The sequence below is a fragment of the Psittacula echo genome (genome assembly GCF_963264785.1).
Source record: "Psittacula echo genome assembly, chromosome: 5".
Lineage (NCBI taxonomy): Eukaryota > Metazoa > Chordata > Aves > Psittaciformes > Psittacidae > Psittacula > Psittacula echo.
In genome coordinates, this window is record NC_137739.1 from 51,467,938 (window position 1) to 51,491,186 (window position 23,249).

The following is a 23,249-nucleotide window of genomic DNA, read 5'->3' on the forward strand; positions in this document are numbered from 1 at the left end:
CTGGTTTTGCACTTTTTCCTATTCTGCCTCTTAATGCCATCCCTCTAGGGGTTCATTCGCGCAGTCTTTTGCAGACAGATGAAAACATGCTTTGTCTGTGCTATAGACCAGCTTAAAACTAATACTAGGAAGCTATAGGTAGCAAGTGGTAAGTACTATTACACTTTAAGCTGGTTTGGAGCACCAGCAGCTGCCAATGTCCCCATACTTAGCTGCAGGCAGATCAGCAGCCAACCATGTATTCTGCAGTGCTGCATGCATGTTCCATTGGATTTTTGTTTGTTTGTTTGTTTTCCTGTATTGTTATTCTGCAGAGATCCCCTACAAACCTCTGAGTTATCAGTGCAACTTGACTAGTGGGGTGCAGAAAGACTGCAAACAGGCGGATGGAGGTACCCACCCAGCTTCTGCTTGGATGATGGGACTGCTGAATATTCTGAGTGGTGTAACAAGGGAAGCTACTGCCTCCATAACCTCCCAGATGAATTTGCACCTTCTGTGCACTTACATCTTCAACCTTTCTTTCTATATTATCAGTGTCTGTACAGGATTATTTGGTGCTGCACTTCTAAGAAGCTATGAAAAATAGGGCTGCATGCAAAATGTGTTAGGTTCAATGTTTTTACTTGACTTTCTAACCACTCCCAGCTTAACAACATTGAACGCTGTTCCGCCTTTACAATTGCAAACTATGTCAGCATTATCTTCCCCTTATGTCCCTCACAATCAATTCCCAGCTTTAATTCTAGTGTCTTTATATTCCTTCTTCCTAACATTTGCTTTTCTTTCCCTCAATATGAACAAGCTATTCATTCAAGATAAATACATACAGAAGATCAGCTGTTCAGCTTCTCCTTATAGTGAAATATTAATCTGGGCTACTGAACTTGTTTTATTTTATATGGAAAATAAGTTGTTTAGTATATTCAAGAATCAGAATCAGTGGTGGGGATACCACTTAATGAAAACTACAGCATTTTTTCCCAAGCTTGCAAGGCTGTTTTAGACTTTCTCTGATGCTCCTTGTGCAGCCTGATTATTGCAAATGCTACTTACTCCCCGGTGTGTCTCTGCAGCATTGGTAATTAATGCACAATACAATTTGCAGGAGGCAGGAGGAAAAGCACTAAAGTACATTGATTAATATTGCCACTTATTTTAACAGCAAGACAAGTTACCATGTACCAAAGCCTAAATTATTTGAGTGGATGCTATATAAAGAATAAAGGGGTTTTAAAAATAAAAATGCCCATTGATCTAACCGTGTTCAAAATGTCTTCCCCAAATCATTCTACTGACAGATTTAGCATGTTGACAAAAAAAAAGTATGCATTATAGCTTCATTAAACGAGCACAAACCTCTAACCTTAATGCCCTTGGGCAGAGTGTTTCCAATTGTGAATGGAGGCTGCTGTCATCTTCTCTGTTACAAAGCCAGTAGGGGAAAAAACCAGATCCTCTGTGTTCCATCTAACATTTCTGGGAATGCTGCTTACAGGCTTGCTGTGATGCTGCTTGGTCTTACCTATGTGCTTGAGGGAATTGAATCTGATGAAAAGGTGTGCTGCAAATGTGAGTTGCTTAAAGAAGTAGTGTTAGCATTAGTAAATGCCAACACAGGTTTAGTCCCATTCTAAATTATTTCTTTTCCATCTGCTGTAATTTAAGCCAGGGGCATAAAAATCCGTATCTTGACATGGCCTAAGGATTTAGATCAGCTGCTAATGCAGATGGTTTCCTCATCATGCGAACATGTTTACTTCATTCTGGTAAAAAAATAAATAAATAGATATCTGTCTGCTGACTTAATCTGTCATCTAGAGAGCTTTGCTGCTTTTGGGAGCTCATGTTCAGGACGTTATACAAAGGCTGCTGTGGCTCATCTGAACCTCTGTAACCCTCTACTGCTCTTCTGCATAAGCACCATTGATACTGTTGGGATGACCTACGATTGATATTATTGGAATGAGCATATCTGTGAATATATGGCTCTGGAGGGATGATCAATGTCATGGGAACTCAGATGTTATATTTGATCTTGTCCGTAAGAGGGAAGGGCATGGAGGAGGATTGGGAGAAGCAGATGAGGCATTCTTCAGACAACTGGAAGAAACCTTGTGTTCCCTGGTCCTCCTTGGGACCTAAAACAATGCTGTAAATCTGCTGCAGGGACAACAGCAGGACACAAGTGATCTAGGAGATTGCTGGAGGCCACTGATGACAATTTCCTTACACAAATGATTGAGGTGCCAACACGGAAAGGTGCTCTTCTGGACCTGATGCTTAGAAACAAGGAAGAACTGGTTGTTGATATCAAGCTAGGGGGGCAGCCTTGGCTGGACTTAGCATGTGGTGGTAGAGTTCAGGATCCTGAGAGGAGGAAGCTGGACAAAAAGCAGGACCTCAGCTGTGGACTGCAGAAAAACAGATTTTGGCCTCCTCAGATATCTGCTTGGAAGAATCCCACAGGATACAGTACTGGAGAGAAGAGAGATCCAAGAGAGATGATTGATATTAAAAAATAGTCTATTCTGATAAGCAGGAAAGAAAATAGGATATTATTTTCCTTGTCTTTGGTAATGCTTTTGACTCTGTATCCCATGATATCCTAATGCAGAAGCAAAATATGGGTTAAATAACTAAACTGTGAGGTTGGTTGAAAACTAGCTGAATGTCATCAGGCCCAGATGGTGTTTATTGGTAGCACAAAGTCCAGTAGGAGGCAAGTGATGTACTCCTAGAGTTAAAAATGGATTTGGTGTCATTCAGTGTCTTCATTAATAATCTGGATGATGGAGCAGAGTATAACCTCAGCAAGTTTGCTGATGATACAAAACTGTGAGGAGTAGTTGATATACCAGAGATTATGCTGCCATTCAGAGGGACTTCAGCAGGCTGGAGAATTGAGCAGAGAAGAACCTCATGAATTTTAGCAAGAGGAAATGTGAAGCCCTGCATCTGGCCAGAAATAATCCCATGTAAGTGTACAAGCTGGACACCAACTGGTTAGCTCTGCAGGAAGGGATTGGGATCCTGGTGGACAGCAAGTTGAGTATAAACCAATGTGCCCTCATTGCAAGGATGACCAATAGCATCCTGGGCTGCATTAGGAAGAGAGTTGCCAGCACATCAAGAGAGGTGATCCATCCTCTATGCTCAGCACTGGTGAGGTCACATCTAAAGTGCCAAGTCCAATTCTGAGCTCTCTAGTACAAAAAAGAGATGGTCTTACTGGAGCAAGTCCAGCAGAGTCACAAAGGGACTGGAGCATCTTATGCATGAGGAGAGGCTGAGACTGAGCCTTGAGAAGGGAAGGCTCAAAGGAGTGCGTCTTATCAGTATGAATAATACCTGATGGAAGGGAATGAAGAAGTCAGACTCATTTTGATAATACGCATTAACAGGAGCAGAGTCAATAAGCACAAATTAAAATGCATGAAATTCAATCTGGTGTCCTGGGTTCAGCAGCAGCAGTCACTTTTTCTCCTTCTTCGTAGCTGGTGCAGTGCTGTGGTTTTGACTTTCGGGCTGGGAATTATACTGATAAAGCCGATGTTTTCAGTTGCTGGTCAGAATGTTTACCCTGACCAAGGACTTTGTGAGTCTCATGCTCTGCGTGGGAGGAGGGGAAGCCGGGAGGAAGCAGGGACAGGACACCTGACCCAAACTAGCCAAAGAGGTATTCCATACCACAGCACGTCATGCCTAGAGGATGTAACTGGGAACTTCCCGGAAGGGATGCTCTCTGCTCTGTCGGGCTTGTTTTTCAGCGGATGGTATTGTATTCTCTTCCCTTGTTATTTCCCTTATCATTATTATTATTGGTGGTAGCAGTAGTGATTTGTGTTATACCTTAGTTACTGGACTGTTCTTATCTCAGCCTGTGGGAGTTAGGTTCTTTCGATTCTCCTCCCCATCCCTCCAGGGGGGGTGTGGAGAGTAGAAACTGCGTGGCTGACTTGCTGACTGGCTTAAACCACTGCCCGGAACACTATCCTGGGCCTTGAGAAACAGATTTTGTGGCAACACGGCACCCCAGAGAGAATTGAGTCAGACAATGGGACTCATTTCCGGCATAACCTTGTAGACACTTGGGCCAAACAGCATGGCATTGAGTGGGTATATCACATCCCCTACCATGCACCAGCCTCTGGGAAAATCGAACGGTATAATGGGCTGTTAAAAACTACACTGAGAGCAATGGGTGGGGGAACTTTCAAGCATTGGGATACACACTTACCAAAGGCCACCTGGTTGGTCAACACCAGAGGATCTGCCAACAGGGCTGGCCCAGCCCAGTCAGAACTTTTAAATATTGTAGAGGGGGGCAAAGTTCCTGTGGTATAAATATGGGGAGGCCTGGCAGATTAATTATTTCACACTCTCACCAACCCGCCAAGGTGTTTTCCCAGTTACATCCCCTGGGCATGACGTGCTGTGGTATGGAATACCTCTTTGGCTAGTTTGGGTCAGGTGTCCTGTCCCTGCTTCCTCCCAGCTTCCCCTCCTCCCTGGCAGAGCATGAGACTCACAAAGTCCTTGGTCAGGGTAAACATTCTGACCAGCAACTGAAAACATCGGCTTTATCAGTATAATTCCCAGCCCGAAAGTCAAAACCACAGCGCTGCACCAGCTACTAAGAAGAACTGACTGCTGCTGCTGAACCCAGGACATCTGGATACAAGGAAACAGTTTTGTACTGTGAGAGTGATCAAACACTGGCCTAGTCTTCCTCTGTTTCAGAAGCCAGCTGGGCATAGTGCTGGGCAACCTTCTCTAAGTAACCTTGATTGAGATGCAAGGCTGGACTAGATGATCTCCAGTGGTTCCTTCAAACTGCAATGACTGTGAGAACTCTTTTTTTAAGTCCTGGCATTAAAAGCAGCAAATTCACAAAACAGTAACTGTGGAAAGGAGAAAAACTTACTGATTTGATTACTTGCATGCCCAAAGGATAGAATCCCTTTTGTGATTTGTCCCAGTGTAACCGTGGTAGCTAGTGTCATCTAATTTTTTTACCATTCTGGAGTGAGAAGGTTTTTGCTTCAGCTTTCATATAGTGTGGCCAACGGAGGGTATGGTAATGCTAAACAAGGAACAAAGGTTCGTGTCACTGATTACTGCAACAGATACGTTGTGCTTGAATTCTTCCACAGAATGCAACAGACTACCTGAGGCACTTCAAATGGCTCACAGAAAATGCTGATGCCCTAGAGAAAAAGGGAAGGAAAAGTTATTATGGCAAGCGAAGCATTACACTTCCCCTTCGGTGTGTGTGAGCATAATCTGCAACTAAATGTATACAGGTAACTGCAGCTGAAATAGGAGAAGTGGTCAAGATGAGGTGTGATAGGAAGTTTTTATAACTCAAATGGGAAATGCATCTCAACCAAGCGTATGCCTCCGTATAAAAAGTTTCTCAACTAATGAAATTCAGACTAAGTTTGTTTTCAGGTAGTAGTAACTGGAGAGGATTCTGAACTTTGTCCTGACATGTTACCACCCCCAAGCTGGGGCAGGTTCTACATATACTTTAGTATAAATAGTGAATTTTTTCATGCCTGTTACTTTAGAGATCCTTGCTATTTACTGTAAGGAGGAGCAAGAAACTGAATCCAGCTTTAAAATGTAGCAGCACTTAAAGGGAAATTTCTTCTCAAAAACCTGCAAGATTTTAAGTCAGTGAAAAGCAGACATTTGCTCAAAGAAGCCAGGTTGCTGTGGGCTGTTCAGTTTCTGCATTAACTGTGAAATGATCTGAGGAACACATTTCCATCACAGGAGTGAAAATAGTGTTAGGTTATACTTGTTAAGGAATGTTTTATTAAGTTATTGTTCCCACGTGTTTAATACTGCTCAGACATAAAATTTCTGGTACACTGTTCCTCTTTCAGAAAAATCAGTGGTTATGTGTGGTTATCAGTTAAAGGTATGGTGAGATTGGATTCAGGTGGATTTATGTGAAGTAGATAAGGAGAATACAGATGAGCAGCAGGTACAACTTTTTCTTCAAGGTAGTACACAGCTTTGTATGAGAACTTGTTCAACTGACTCCAGCCAATCCACAAGTCATCTCTCTGTACCCTCAGAATGTTTTCTTTGCCATTGGCTCTGTCTTTTCTTTTTCAAGGAAAGAGTAATCTATTGAACATATTTTAGAGACAGTCTTCAATATTTTTGACTTGGAATCTGTGCTTTTATATCTTAAATGCAGCATGATACCCTGATACTGACTGATTGATGTGTATTTTCAGGCTATTTGTAGATAATTGCAACTGTGTAGTCAGTTTCTTATTATTTCTGAGGAGGAAGTAATAAGTTGGATCAGAGGATGTATACCACATAATTTAAGCAAAATGTTTGGAAATACTAACTTTATTAAATGAGCAAAAGCTCCAGTGTTTGCTCTCTATTAATGAAAAAATGAAGAATATATGCACTTTTTCCCATTTGCAGCTTTTTTAGGCTTATTTCTCCTCATTTTTTAATATAGTTCTATAATTAATACTTACTTGTTCTTACTTTCTGAAAGAACATTCATGGTATGTAGACATTTCTTTCATTTAAATACCTTGATATCAGAAATATGTCCTAAAAATATCTAGTAGCCAAGCTCAAGAGAACTACCACACTCAACACTTTAATCAGATAATTTTCCCTTTGGCACAATTTGTGCTTTACATTCTTCAAGTTCTTTAGTTGTATGATCCTGTACCTTACACTCTGCAGGAGTGAATAATGAAGCCTTAAATTTGTTGTTGCTAATTACAGCTTGGTGATACTCCTTTTGTTGCCAAAATGGATTTGAAAAAGACCTCAATATAACTAAGAGTCTAGTTCACAACCTGCAAATTTGCCTGTCTACACCAGAAATTCATCATGTTTTATTAGGGTAGAGATTATTTTTGCAAAGGATAGGTAGATAATTTCCTAGGGTCAGCATTATTTTAAGCAGTCATTTAAGAAGAAGAGGAAAGGGTGATGAATTTTTGATGTTTCCAGGAGAAAAATCTAGTAAATAGGTCGTAACTCCTACATCCAGCTCTACAGTTGACACAAGGTAACACAGCTCTCGTTACTTAGTGTGATGAGGAAACTGTGATTCTGAAATTGGAGTACTTTCTTCTTTTTGCTGTTTTCAGATGAGAAATCTCAAGTTTGTACTTCTATGTCCAAACAAAAAAAAAATAATAAAAAAATAATTATTTGCTTCTATTTCCAATCAGAAACACACATCCTGGAAGAGAAAGAAGATGACTTATGCGCTGAGTTTCAGTTTCATCTGAATTCTCAAAAAAACTCAGAATTTTTCATCCAAGCAGAAGCTGAAGCCCTGAAAATTTCAGATCTGCCAGTAACCAGTCAAAGAGGAGGCACCCCATATGACTGTAATCCCAGTCTTGAAGAATCAAGGTAAACCCAAATATCATTAAATAGAGTTTTTCTAGATTCAAATTATAGATAATATACATACAGATTTTTTTTATAAAAATAGGGAAGCTTATTTCTCAACTAAGAATCAGTAAGTCAGCTTTTACTTGGACTTACCTTATTTACCCTTCTTTCCTTGTGTAATGCAGCAGTTCACCACTGTATTCTTTATCACTGTTTGAAAATATGATCATGGCAATGGCTTATGTGACACACTGTATTTCAGTGATTGTGATCTCTCCAGAGAATTTTGAAAATGGATATTGAAAAAAGAAAAAGAAAATATTATCTAAAAATCTAGTAGTATATGTGGTTTTACACAATAAGCACAGTGTACCCTAAGTATAATAAGGGACTAGGAAGTAGGAATGAGGCAGGGTAGGAAGCAGGAATAAAGCAAGGTGAAGTGCGATGAAGTTGAGGAGCTGTAATAGATTGTAGACAGCCTATAATAGGAATCTGAAGGACAAATATGGTTGAAAAGTGCAGTATAAACTAGATATTTGCTTCTATCATTAATTTGGTCATTTATTGTCATTAATTTCAATACTGAGCTACCGGCCCTCTACTACAGTCTTAAAAAATATATACACTCTTATGTGGCGTAATATATGAAGTTATACTCATCTGACTAGAGAACGTGCTACTAGTTTTGAGTGACTTAAGCATTCTGAAGCCCAAGTCTTAACTGAGAGTGACAGAGTTGCTTCTGAAAATGAGATCAAGGCTGCAAAGCCTGATAATGTACTTTTGAAATATATACTCTAATTCTTCACCTGTCACGTTCTACATGTGGTTTTGTTATCTTTAGTATGATCTAGTGGTGATCCATTGGGCCAAGGTCAGTCCATAGTACTTTTCCATCTGTCTTGTTGCCCTTTTTTGCATTAGGGCCTGAGATTTGCTGCTAGAGAAATGCATCCTGCACTAGAAGCCACATATAATCCTGAGTGCTTAAGTACAGCCCAGCACAGAGTCAGACAAAGGTTGTTGCTTCTACCCTTCACCAGTGTCACTCACACTGGCAATCAAGCTGGTCTTGAACACTGAGATTAACCCTCTACAGTTAGCATGTTGAACCATCCCATCTGTAAATATGTAGCATGTAGGATCCTAAAGCTATTGGCCAAAACTTCATTGTGGTAGATGCTATATATAAGTTGCACAAAATCTGTCCTCCAAATAGATGTCTATTAGTATACAAGGTAAGAAAATATCTTAGTGTAGAATGACCCAGGAAATGTTGAGTCAATGCTGATTTGCATTGTAGATGATGGTCTTAGTGTACCATCAATGTGACTTGTCAAGTTTTCTTTTAGAAGAAAACATTTGAGGAATTGGGGTAAGATTATGAGGTATATTCAAACTTGTTCACGGGAAGTACAACCTGAACATGGAAAATGCACAAAAAAAGTTTCAGGTTTGTAATGTCTGGGTAATAGTATCCCGACACATATATCACTTGCAGTCTGAAACAATACTAAATGAAATTTGCTAGGCAGAGCAAAAATGAAATAGGCTTTGAAGGGTCTTGAAAATGAAGACAAAGAGTTTAAGCACTCTTCTAACTCATATATAATGTAATACACTAAAGTAATGTTTTGATGCAGATCTCCATGCTGTCTGTATTTGATGTGCTTTAGGTTACGCCATAGTTTGCCTGCAGAGCACAGATCTTAACTTCTTTGAGCCATAGAGAAAATAAATCCAATGGAAGCAGTGAAGAAAGGGATGGCTGAGTACAAACAATTGTCTACCTGAGGGAATGGCTCTTTGGAGCACCAGATAGCATTAGTTTTCTTTCTAAGATGTGAATTATGCATAATGAAAGTAATGTATAAATAGTTCAGAAGATACAGCTTTTCTGTGGCAGCTTATGACTTATGACTCACTGGCTAGGAAGTATGTCAACAGAAAATGCTTAAGGGAAGCAAATGTTAAAAACATTTGCTAATCCTCTTTTCTAATCCTTTCACCTACTGATTTTACTGCCATTTTACAAGTGATATCTGAGTTAACTGTATCAATGGATAGCCAAGAAGTTTTATAGAATTCTTACCTTGAAATAGAATTTTTTAGCCATCACCATATTTTTACAGATTTCTTCAAGATAAACTCCTATACCTTGTATTTGGGATATTATCATTTCATTAAATGTGGAATTGGCCATCCTATTGAAGAATTTGTTTTGTTTTAACCAGAGCACTGGCTTGATCCCTAAACATTTTATTACTTTGTTGCTCTGTATTAAGCACAGGTTTTTAATATTTGCTTACATTTAGCATTTTCTGTTTATAGGCTTCATATCCAACATATTCGTCTATTTATGAATTTGTATGGTAATATATTTATTTACTATTCCAGATAAACAGATTTTTCTCAGAATTATGTATTTAAGAAGTGATAGAAGGACATCCCTTTTACTGTCTATTTATTATATTTGCAATGGTTAACAAGTTTTGATAATTTATTTATGTGTATTTTGTTTTGGAGGAGGGAGGAGCTGGTTTTGCATTATTTTTCTTTCTTTCTTTCTTTTTTTTTTTTCCCCTCCAAAACACAGCAGCGTAGAAAGAAGGGCTAACAGGATGCTCCCTGAATTTGTATCCTCATGGAATAATGCTGCTGATTTAGGTGGAAAAACAGAAACTGCATTCCTTTTGAAAGAATTGGACTCTCTGAGGGCAAAAAATAAAAAGGTACAATTGAGATATTCAGATCACAGTATTTGCTCTTTTATGGTTGTCTTACAAAACATACATTTTAAACTGTTCCTAATTTAGTTTTGTTATTTATTTTAGTGCACCAATCAATAGTTTTCCTGTCATTTTGGATGCTTAGTATGTGTTTAACAGATGCTTCCCTGGAAATAAGAAAATCTTTCATCCAACTCTTTGACCTTTTTAATCAGTGATATGGGTTCTTGCAGCAGCATAGATGAAAACCAAGGAGGACCAAAAACAAGGCCAGGATTTCATGAATAGAGTCTGGAGCTTGTGGTTCAGATGATGAATGTGCCCTGATAACCTCCTTTTTGTTGAGGAGAAGAAAATCCCATTCTACTTGCACACTGCATTGTTTTTAGCGTTAGTAGTGGTGGCATGTGCCTAAATAACAGAAACGTCTATAGTCTTTCCATGAAGTGTCATGGAATATTCAATGGCAAGCTCAGATATCTATCCAAGAACAGATTTAGCAAATTTGCAGTAAAAAGAAGAGCCTCAACATGTGAAATAACTGTTTTCTATCTAGTGAGGCACGTGAAAAATTGTGCTTTTACACCACAGTCTCTTCAGGCTGTGATGTCAGTACTCAGTATATTGATTGGAAATAGGCTATTTATGCAGATACCATCTGCATTATATTCCATTTAATTCTGAACTTCCTTAGCAAGCTGGTGATACCTGAAGAAGAGAACCCCAAGTAAAAATACTGGTACGTACATTGCTGCTTGTCTTGTGCAGCAAGATAGGGCAGATGATAAAAAATACTTTTAATATTTGTCCTTAAATAATTGATTTAACTTCTGTTGTATTGCTTAGTGTTTGTATTTCGGGGGCGAGAATCTATTATTTAAAAATTTGGTGTGGTTAAAAGAGCTAGTTGACTGTTTCAGCCAGGTAAGAATCTTACTGTCCATTTGTTGAATTCAGCTTGAAGATAAGCTTTCTGAAAAGGACAAGGAGCTGAAGACAATAAAACTGGACTTAGAACTGCAAGAGAGAGCTACAGAAGCTAAGATTGCAGAAAAGATTGCAGGTACAGTAGGCAAGCGTTTAACAGATGGCTGTATGGGTCATACAGTACCCATGGTTGTTATATGACGTGGCCTGGTGAATGTTGGCTTTATTTGCTAAGGGAGGGAAGATTTGACTTTTTTTTTTATGTATGGCTGTTTAGAGTTGCTTAGAAAATAGGTGGCTTTAACATCCTGGTACTGGTATTAGCAGGAGCTTTACCTGTATTCATACTGATTTGGGCATTAAATGCATTGTTAACACCATGTCAATCCAATCACAAAAAGGTTGTTTGTTTTGTTGGAAGGTCCTGAACAAACAAGGGGAAATAATGATTACCAGTGCCTCTACCTTTCAACCAGCAGTTCAAATACCACTTATTGTTTTAGCTCCTTCAGAGCAATACTACCCCCTCCCCATGCATGGAGATAGTCACACATTCACCTCAACTAGAGACCTGCACTTTTCTTGAAAAAATCTCTTCTTTTGGTAGTTATAATGAATTTTTGTCTGGTGATGGTATGTGTCCAGTGAGTGAAGTTTATATAAATTCTCAAAATTAATGGGGTTTTAAGTTTATACTCAAGAGTGAATGTATGCTTATATTTGTTGTTATTTGTTCTTTGGGTAGACATACAAGAATGGAGACAATTTGTATTCTGCAGTTTTGGAAATTTCTGAAGTAATGAAGCTGAGTATTTTTATTATTGAAAAGTGTGTGTACTACATACTCAGTGGAAGAAAATTATCTCTGAGTTTTTTCTCAAAGTGTTTCAAATAAATTATTGGGAGTGCTTTTAGAAATATATCGTATCATAATGTTCATAAAGTGTAAGCTAGGTAAAATTGTGTCGTTATAGACCATGCGCACTTCGCAGAATATTAATAGTCCTAATACCTGTCCCCAAAATACCGGTACTGAATGGAGGAGTAACTATCTTCAGGAATATGAAGCAGAAAATAAACTCTTCAGCTGAAAAAAACAGATGGCTGAATTTCTACTTAATGTCAAACCCTTGAGAATACAGTCTGGGTATATTATAGATGGAAGAGAGTTCCTAGATTTTCTGTGATGGAGAAATGGTAAATCTATGCATATTATGAAACAAATTGAAATACAGGCATAATCTTATTCCATTTTACATAAACTGTTTGCTTTATTTTCAAAAGGAAAAAAATCTGCACTGGTTATCAGTTATATCCAACAGCTGAAAGCTAATTCAAATTGTTTGTGTTGAATCCCAAGGTCTTTGTTTATTCCTGGATATTTAAACAGTGTTTTACCTTTGTACTTTATCAAAGAGAATATTTTTCCATTATTAGGTGTTTGTTGCTCATTAAAACCTGGGAAGAAATGTGTGTCAAAAGGTGTGTCAAAAACATGTTTAGTTTAATTTTTATGGATACAGTTGAAATATTTGTTAATAAATTGTTTTTTCCTACACTAGAGTATAAACTTTCTAATTATGTCCTAAGCAGAATATTCTCTTAAGATAGTATGGCATGAATATGGATATAATAATTAACATAGTTAAACCATTTTGACAGGAAGAATAAACCAAATTTTAATGAGAGCTACAATGTGCAATAATGATAAACTTTAAGAAATACCTTTTTTTTCCTCCTTTTATAAGTTCACGAAGTATGAAATCATTTAAATGCTGAGAGAGAGGGGAAGAGGCTCCTTACTACTTAAGCTGTTTGCTAAAAGGAAGCATTGTTAATATTTCATTGGGGTTTTGCTTCCTGTCTTACAGTTTTAAGAACATTACTAAGTTTGGATGAATGTTTTTAAATCAGTGATGATGTGAACCAAACTGAATTTGTGGAGGTCTGTGTGTGTGTCTCTCATAAAAGCCTTAGGAAGAGTTCCAGTGGACAAGTAGAACCTAATAAAGAAGACTCAGTGGGTTTAAGGAACATTTTCCCCTTGTGTTATGTCCTTTGACGAAAGGAGAACACATGCTGCTCTGATTTCATGCTGCTAGTTAATGTTTAATTACTGCAGTGTATAACACATGTTAGAGTGAAACTTGTAAATATGGGTGTTTGCATTTTTATTATTACTTAGTACTGACTTTATGACAAGAAAATGACTCCACAAATTATATTGTAAAAAAAAAAAATAAAATTTGAAAGGAGCACCATAAAAATGTTATCTACTTTGAGGAACATTACAATTCTATTTTAAAATGTAACCCTCTAATTGATGGGTTTTACTTAAACAAGTCTTAGGTAAAGAACAGAAAAGCTGAAAACAAAAGCCATTTTAAAATGAAGCTACAACAGTCTTCAGAAACAAATAACCCAAAGTTTGTCACTTTGCGATTTTTACTTTGCTCAAAGGAAGAAGTCAAGAGAAAAAGTGTAAGTTTGTGAAATGCTTCATGAGGGAATAAGAAAAAGTTATACATGATGAAAGAGAAAGTTTAATATCGTGTGCAGTAAATAGCCTATTTTCAAAAGGGGATTATTTTTAAATTTCGCTAGCCTGGAAAATCAATTTCCCAGAAAATAAAATTTCCTTGGATCCCTATCTGTGTCAGGTAGCTTATGGCTAAGGAAAATTAGAAAATTCATGGTATTGGTTGCAGGCCTTTAAGCGTTAGAGACTATTGTTTCTGGTGGCCATAGCTGCCACAGATTCCTGCTGTTTCTTTATTATTCTTCTGTTGGATTTCCTTTCATTATAAGCCAATATCAGAAGGTACCATTAATTTTCCTCCCCATCATGAAGAGAAGAAATACGGAGGTGGAGGCAACATCAGGAATATCAAGGGAAGAGCAAATGATAAAAGAACTGGGACTAGGATAATGTAAGGAAATAAGAGAACACCACATGAGAACTGCATGTGAAGAATAGACAAATCTTGAAATGTGGGACTGTGGACCTTTCTTACGTTGAACAGAAAAGGAAATGGACGCACTTTGTGGGAGAGGAACTAACAGAGAGAACAGATCTCATTTTGGATGGACATAATAAGTGAGTTCATTTTTTCCTAGCAGAAAAATTATACAGGGGCTTTATAGGAACTTTCAAAGGAAAGAGCTGGATGAATGCAAGTGAGAATTGCAGAGCATAGTGGTAGTTTTTCTAGACTGGAAAAAAATAATGTCTTCTCGCAGTAACTCGCACCATTACTGCAACAAGACAGACCATAGTTGGCATTAGAGCCTCAACTCTTGGAACGTTTTTACTGCTATTATAGTGGTATATATTAGGACTAAGAATAATTCTGAAGGAAAATATAATAAAAAATATTTCTCCTTAGAGCTTTCTGTAACAAGGGCTATTTTAATTTGAGTTTTGTTTGTTTGTTTGCTTGTGTTTTTTGTTTTGTTTGGGTTTTTGTTGAGGGGGGGATGTTTGGTTGGGGGTGTTTTTTTCAATACCTAATAGTAATGTTACCAAAATTTAATACATTTTAAATCTGAGTCAACTCGGCAGCAAGAAGTGAATTGAGTCCAGGCCTGCTGGTTCTGTTAGGTGTTGCACACCATCTTTAATGCCTGAAAGCTGTATTAGTGTTCTGCAGATGCTCTCTAAAAACCAGAGTAATTATAGGAAATACAGTGTGGAAAAAGGGGAAAGGAGACTTCTAATACTGTGTAAGTTATACAGCTTTCAGTCTCTTGGAAACTACAGCAATATACCTACAATTAAGTCCTTTTTTCAGGTCTGTTTTTACAAAAATGCTGAGAATTTAGATATATGGTAATTGGGAACTCTTGAATATGGCACAGAAATGTTCATGAATTTTATTTGAAGTTTCCTAAATGAACCTGAAAAATAATTACTGAATGCATATGCAATAGTTTTAATAGCACAAGTGAAAACAAATATCCAAGTGGCTATTAGCTTAGAGTTAGTTTGATTTAATATCCCATAAAGTAAGAGGAAGTAAGTAATCTTGCCAGTATGGGTGGCAATAACTTCCAGCACAGGGGAAAAAGTATTTTCCATTTCTTCAAAGCTCACTTTAGAGGCTCTTTTTAGATGTTATTTTTCTTTCTTGCATGTCATCCATTAAAGATTAGCTGTGGAAGGTTGGAGCATGGAGAGATTATGAATGACAGAACAACTCCTGCAGAATAATAATCAGTTTTTGGTATTTAATGCTGTTTGACTTTTGCAGACACATTTCTTATTAACCTTTGGTACAAACAGAAATCCAGGTTCCTGATATCTCATGGAGAAGGCAAATTCAAGATCCTCTTCCAATTAAACTGAAATAAGGCCAATATTGGGCTTTAGCCAAAAGAACTCAGTAGTTCCCAACCCTTGTGTTTATAAACCAAAATATGAATGATATTTTACAGTTTAAGTAGGTAATGCATATACTTCCTAACTCAGTTTTCTGTGCATAATTCATTTGTGCATATAGTCTATATAGTTCTGAGGGAGGGTGTTCTATTAATGCTTCATTGTGCAAAACTGTTTCCTGGGTATTTTTTGCAAAATATTTCCTGGTAAATAACAGAATTTTGAAAATAGCATTAGGATTTGAATCCTCTGTATTGAAAGGTAGACAATCCATCTAAAGGACAAAAACAACCCCCAAGATGGGGGTGCTGTGACTGAGAACATACTGGCTTAATTTTTAACGGTTTAGCTTGAACCAGTGCAATTTTGCCTTCAGATTGTCAGAATTGTTGATTGTCAAAAAGTTGTGTGAAGCGCTCTGAAGTAAAGTATACAATGAGCTTGTATAGGTTAAAATGTAAATTACTAAGCTATTTATGAGTGGAGCTTGTATGTAAAAAACAAGCCAGTATCTTCTACATATTTTTATGATTAGTCTGGCCCTTCTGTCTTCCCCACTACAGTGCTAGAGGAACATAAAGAATTGGGGTTTATTCAGGAATCGAAATGCCTGCAAATAACCTATTTCTTAACCTGTCGAACTGTAACTCACAAACTATAGTACAATATTTATATTTTTCCTCCTAAAGTAAATATTCAGGCATCAGTAATTATTCGCTAAAAAAAATTCTAACAGCATTATGGTTTGAATTTTGAAGTCAGCTGTGTTTAGTGTGTTAGAAACAGAGGCTTAAGTATTGTACAGGGATTGGTTTTCACAAGAACTGCTTTGAGGTCTATGTATAGTAGTCTCTCCTATTCTTTCCCACTTTGTGGGGTTTTTTTTAATTGAATTGGGATCTGAGTACACAAAGAAAACCCTATGCAGAGCTGCCACTAAGCAACTTTAGCCTTTTATTAAGAACACCCTGTTTATAGCATTGGAAATGTAGGAGCAGATGAATGCTATGCACTAAATAGATCCAACAAACACAAAGCAATAAAGAAGTCAGTGTGTTCTATCAGTGTTTGTTCAGATTGTTTTATCTATGAAGTCACATTTAGGTGTAAATGACTTGTAGTCTATAACTCCTTGTATAGACCGGTGAAAACTCTTAAGTAGTTTTCCTATGATCTTCTTATCACTATTTTGCTTTTATTTTTCAGTTATAGGTCATAACTGAAAGTAAATGAATGGTAGCTTTCAAATAAGGAGCTAGGAACTTAAGTTATCTGTTTTGTAATAGAACATTTCAGCACTATTTTTAAGCCAACAGTCAGCCCTGGAGCTCACAGTGGTTTGCCATTAACTTGAGTGAGAACTGCATAAGGGCCTTAGGCTTTGAACATTTCTAGGGATTATCTGCATTTTGTAACATGTATGCACAGAGACCAATTAATGACACATTTTAAAGGCTTTCATAGCAATGTACTAAATCTTTTTTTTTTGTTCATTTGACTAAGTTTGACTTCTTATTTAAGAATTGTGAGCATAGTCATTAAATCCAGGAGAAAGAAGTCTCAGAGGAATTTGATTTCTAATATGACTGGCTAACAAATACATACATGTATGTATTTCTGCAAGGAGAACAAGCATATATTCATATGATTAAATACAATTTAAAAATAATGAAAATCTGGAAATGGCAAGGATAGTTTCTAAGTACTACTGTGATTAGGCAGACACAGATCTAGCAATGGTGGACAGGAATGGGAGAACTGCTGAAAATCGAAAGGCAAGTAGCCATTGCACCTCTTTTCCCAATATACTTCCCTAATTCCTAACATCCATGTAGCTGCTACTCAGAAATCCAAAGTGAAAACACAGAATCCCTAAAAAGCTTCAGTTAAACCACTCTGTAGGATAAATTCCAGCTGACAGTTTTATCATGGAAACAACTGAGGAGGATAAACAAAAAGATCATTACAGGAATCTTGAATTCTAAGTATGACTTGGCCAAGCAAGTTCTTTCATGTTTCTACTTTTCCTTCAGAATAATACACACCTCCAAAAGGCAGAAAACAGAAAATATTCTTTGCCTCATTATTCTCATAAGGTCAAAATTCACTTCTATGTTAGAGCTAAATATCTGTATGAAACTGAAGTTAAATCACACATCAAAAGTATTTTTATTATTATTCAGTCAGTTCTCGAGTATATGAGATTTTTGTAAGAATGTATTATCTCATTTGTATTTCCTGTTGCTGTAATGGTGTAAGTAGTAAAATTACTTTGAATGTACCAGAATCAATGCCAAAGAAAATACCAAGTCATTCATTGTTCAGCAAACACTGATCTTAAATACTAAATTTTAAACTGCAAAACCTTGACCTTCTGCAGCAATACATTGTTATTAACTGAAAAACTTTCTCACCATGTCTTTTTCTTGGAAGCAACTGATGACTGCAACTAGTGGTTGTAACAAAAACAGTTAGCAAAATTTTAATCGTACAATTTCCTTACATGACTTTTTTCCACGTAGTCCAAAATCAAAAACAGTGTTTCATGACATTTATTAATTTCAAACACCTTGCAAAGTCCAAAATATTGTTATTATTTCAGTAAAACTGATTTATCTTGAAAGCTAATTATTAGTGTTACATATACTATATCTTCTGAGATAGCAGTGTGGGTAATGACCTCATCTTTTCCTTATAAGGTCTGGTCTGTATTCTGGATTTTACATTTTTTAATGAGTAACATGGAGTAATTTCAGCTGCCATAGTTGTTTTCAGTCATAACTATTACTTCTTTCTTGCCTCTGCTATTCAGTTTTTTTATGTGCACAGATGACCTCTAGGAAATCAGCAAACAGACTTTTTTCCTGGGAACTGTGCTTTCCTCCCTTCCCCCAAAGTTCTGTTTGGAAAATCATGAGCTGCTGTTTAAACTAGAATAATTTCCAATGCACCTTCTCACTACCTCTATATTTAAAGGTAGTTTAAAAAGTATAAAAGATAGGTTTGCCAAAAGAATCAGGTTCAACTAGGAAAATATGTACACTGCTTTGACTCAGTAAACTCATAGTCAGTATGGTTCATCTTCTTCATATTTACTTTTGCCCATATTAGAAAACAATTAGCTTACTAAACAAATTTGAGTATTTGGGAAGAAAGAATCTACTTTGAGTCTCTCTCATTTGACTAAGAATTACATGATATTTGATAAGCTTGTTTAAAAATGGACATATCCAAATATTATTGTAAACATCCATTGATTTGTTTTACCTGCAATATAAGTATTTTACTTAGTTGGCTTACATAGTAGCTAATAATATTTGTTAATGTAATTTAACTGCTGTGAACCTTTACTGAACAAATATTGAAATTTATACAAGTCAAAGAAAGAGAATCTCTAATGACTTTTGTAAAAGCTTCCATTTAATAGTTAAGGAGAAAAGTTTATATGACATACCAGATGCAATTAACAGTAGATTTTACATTTAATAAAAAGAAAGAAGCATATGTATTTGCTTTATTCATTCCATCATAATTTGCATTAGAGCTGTGGGTGTTTAATGAGCAAATTCCAGCTAAAATGCTATATTGATTTTCTAAGTGAACTTTGTAATAGCTATCTACCTTACAAAAGCTCTCTGTTTACAATTGTTTTCTTTACTAAAAACTAAAAATGTTTTAGAATTGATGAGTTTAGCGTAATGATTCTTTTAAAATAAAGAGCTGTTTTAGAGTATGCAGGGGTTTTAGAAGAAAGATGTTATCAAGTTATTCCAAAGCAAATAAAATTTATGCAACTAAATAGTAATGTCATATATTTTATATATTAGAATGTTTGCAAGCACTGGAAAATAATCTTTTTTTTTTCTTAATTTAGCACTATGAGATTTAAATATTGTAACTCTTGAATGTCATTATATGTATATTAGTAAATGAAACAATTCATTTTAGTTTAATACTTAACTATTCATTTTTCATTTTTATGTGTAATTTTCTTGCTTGAAACATGAGTTCTGTAAGAATTTATGTTTCTTGTTGGTCAGGTCTCAAGATAAACAGGATAGGGTTGTTTGGTGCACTATTGGAAGGTCTCCAAGAAAAACCTCATGGTGTCGACCAGAGCAGTTGGTGACTAAGTAGCTGGATCACTTTTTTAACTGCATCAGACATCAAGTCAGTGTGCCAGCATGGGGCTAGTATTTTGGTGGATATGCCATATCTTGAATGGGAATTAGCAGCCTGACTCTCAGTTTTTGCCTGGCATTTTTAAGGAGTATAAGAATGATAATCTGGATTAGTCTTTTTAGTATGGAAGATTTTTGTGTCACACTCTTCGATAGACTTTTCATTGGACAACTTACATTTCACATACTTTCCTAAATATGACACAAAATGTTTTGGTTTGCCACTCCATTGCAACCCAATGGTATATGTATTTCAGTGGCTTGTTTGAAGAATCCTGTGATCCTTACAGTCTAGAAGTTTTACTTGTGACTCATCCATAGCTTAATCTGACTGGTGAATGTTATTGTTAACAACATCATGCTTTGGCCTACCTGCAACTGTGTACCTATTATAATATTCCATATAATATTAAAAACCATAAAATTTGTAAAACATTAAATAGAGCCAGAAATGTGTAGGCATCGGCTAACAGAAGTGTCTAACCTACATTTAGCAGAAGATTTGGCTGTTAAAGGCATCAGGTGAGTTAGCTGTGTGTAAATCATTAAAATGAGTTATCTGAAGACATTAAGTATTTTTTAAAATAGTGATTTCTTGTGGTCATTGTCAGTATTGCTACATGGTATAAACCACCATGTAACTAAGTACATATATTTGTGAGGTTTTTTTCTGTTTAAAATCTTAGTTTGCTACACAGGCATCTTAAATGATTTTCTAACTCTCCTTGATCTGTGTTACTATGAAAAATTAAATTGCAGTCCTACTTTTAGGAAATAGAAGCAAAAGCCAAACACTTGTAATTGGCGTGGAACTACTATAATTTTTTTTTTTTATGTAGCTGGTGGATCTGGTCGTTGAATATTTACTCCAATGCCTTAATTTAGTTGAAGGGCAAGAAAATAACAGGAAAGAGTTGCTCAATTGAAGTTGCTTTTCCATAGCGAATAGTTAAAAGACAGTGTTTTGTAATAGACGTTTGGGTGGGGGAAGGGTTTACTGTTCAAGGCAATTAGCTTCTGGACTGCTATCAGGATGAGAAGATTTGAGATAAGCTGAATGTTTAAGTAACTTAAAAAATCTGGTTTCCTGTATATTCATACTGTTATATATACGTTAGTTTGGTTTAAGGACAAAGAAGCAATTATCTGGTTTTTAAAAACCTGTATGGTCATTATTACCACTGGTTATAGTTACACAGAGAGGCAATTAGATATGCTAAAACACAGTACCTCTAAGTGTACTTGTATGCTCAAGATGCATTGTAGCAGTCAGCAAGTTGTGGTTTTCCATGCTGAGGTAGGGATGTTACAAGGTCTGACAGAAGAAGGGATGCACTCAGAGACCAGAAAGAAGCTAACTAATCTGGAAACTAATTAACCCTAGAGGAGTAATAAGTGCCAAATCTTCAGTTATTTTAGACAGTTTTCTGTTCGTTCCAGCAGTTGTTTTCATTATGAAAATTGCATAATGTTTCCACTTGCAGCTTTATGGGAAGTGTTCTCTGTGCAGTGTCTCTGGCATGACGTTAGATAAATTGACATAACGTTAGATAAACTGACATAATTGACTGGAAAAACTGTGATAAAAAATATATATTAAGGCACAGGTAGGTAATAATTACTATACAGAATTAAACTGCTTGTGTATTCCAGATCCAAAACAGGGTATAGCAGTTGCATTGCAACTTACCTAGGCAGTCAACACTGAGGCACTGATTTCCCTGCCATCATAGATCTCAGCAACCTAAAGTGGAGGTCTGGTGAGCCCACCTCATACTATTTGTTCTTTTTCTTGCTGAGCCGCCTATCTTTGCAGATACTGGACTTGACCTCTGCAAGTGCTGCAAACTTATGCCTGTGCGCATGCAGCTTTGCAGCTGCTTTACTCATGCCTTAGTTTCTCCATTCTACATCAAGCAAAGATTTCTTGTTGCAAACAGGGTAAATGGATCTTCAAGAAAAGACACTATTCTTGTGGAACAAGTAAATACTCAAATAAGAGAGAATTAAATCAGTGTTTGTTAAATTTTGTGTATATTTCAAGATTTATGCTTCTTATAATGAATTTGTTTGTTTGTTGGGCTTTTTTTTTGTTGTTGTTGTTTTGATGGGTTATAACTGGTTACAGCTCTGGCCTGATGATTAGGTTTGCAGCTCTTCTGCAGATTTTTGTGAGAGGAGGGACTGAACTTCCAGAAGTAACATTCAGTCTTTTCCTATCTTCTTTTGTCTGTCTGCTGTTATCATGCAGTCTTTTGCTAGACCTGCAAAAAATGTTTCTTTACGCCTGAGGAACACTTTTCTCCCCAGCTTGAGGACAAGAGGATTGCTTTCCTACTTTGAACATCTTCCTAATTCATCTCTTCGGAGATGAATGTTCATCTCAGTCATCTTATGCCCCTGTGTTATCTGAGCTCCTTATGAACTGTACAGAAATTTATCACTTTGTGTGTTTCAGTTGGGAAGATTGGATTTTGGGTTGGTTTATTCTTCAGTCAGTACTGCTAAAATGTATTGTGTGCCAGCAATATAGCTGCTACCAAAATGTACTACTATGCTTCTATTATTCTGTTCTGTGAAGAACCATAAAGTGGTTTATATTATATCACTCTATTCAGTTTTCATACAATAATGTACAAAGGTGAAATAAGAATAAATTAACATATAAAGGCAACAAAGTTGATGTCAATTGAGGTAAGAATGGAGGGGTAAAAGCTTTAGGCTAATGTGAAGAGGGAGGAAGCCTTTCTTTGTGCTCTTAATGACTTAAGGAATGGTTCAGAGAGGGGCAGAGAGCTCTGAAGCAGTTAAGGAAGCCCAAAAGCAATGACTTAATACAGAAAGTGCTTGAGAAACAAATGCCAACATTCAAAAGAGACTGTAGTATGGTCTTAGGAGACTGTGAATAAACATCAGCTTGGCATACTCGAAGAGGAGCATGGAGAATTCTGGAAGCTACAGATCTCAGTTAAGTTTTTTGGAGGTGCCTGTGACAATTGGTCTTCGAGTGACAGCAGTCTTACTATGGCGTCCTGAAAGTCCCTAGCTATTTTGATTGCAGAGTTTGATGATGACTGAGAGGAGAGATTTGCAGTATTGCAGAGGGAAATTATGAAAGTATGAATAAAGATTTTAGTGTAGTCAGGGTAGAGGTAAAGATTCTGGCAATGTGCCAGAGATGGTGTTAGACATATTGACAGGGGAAAGGCAGGGAGAATACGTAAGCTCGGGATGAGGAATGACTTGAAAGTGTTAGTTTGCTCCCAAGGATAGACAGTAAATCTTAGTTTATTGGCACCTAATACTCCAAGGTCCATGTATACCGTAACAGATAATATAACAGTATATTACACAATAAAGAAAAGACTTGCCAGAGAAGGAGAGATGCCAGCTGTGCCACTGTTGTGATACCAGAGACAGAGTGTGAAAATATTAGAATTTTTCATATTTAATATCAGTATGCCACACTGATAGGAAGCAGTGTGATGGTAGAAGTAGTTTTAATGGATCATTACTTTTAACTCTGTGTCCTAGAAGAAACCTACTAGTGTCTCATAATTCTGAGCTTTAACAATTACTGTTCCATTAAGCAAGTATTCAGAATGCAAAGCAAATCTCTTCATTGCCCTGTTTAAT

At 36.7% G+C, this 23,249-nt stretch overlaps 1 protein-coding gene across 1 annotated transcript in view; it reads left to right on the forward strand.

The window, feature by feature from the left end:
* MIPOL1 (mirror-image polydactyly 1) overlaps positions 1-23,249 on the forward strand; it is a gene marked incomplete at both ends in the record, with an annotated part of 163,482 nt that overhangs the window by 11,612 nt on the left and 128,621 nt on the right. Inside the window, 3 exons of the mRNA XM_080618211.1 lie at positions 7,227-7,413; positions 9,995-10,130; positions 11,085-11,190. Of these exons, the coding sequence (XP_080474337.1) occupies positions 7,227-7,413; positions 9,995-10,130; positions 11,085-11,190 (429 nt within the window). The remainder of the gene's footprint in view (positions 1-7,226; positions 7,414-9,994; positions 10,131-11,084; positions 11,191-23,249) is intronic.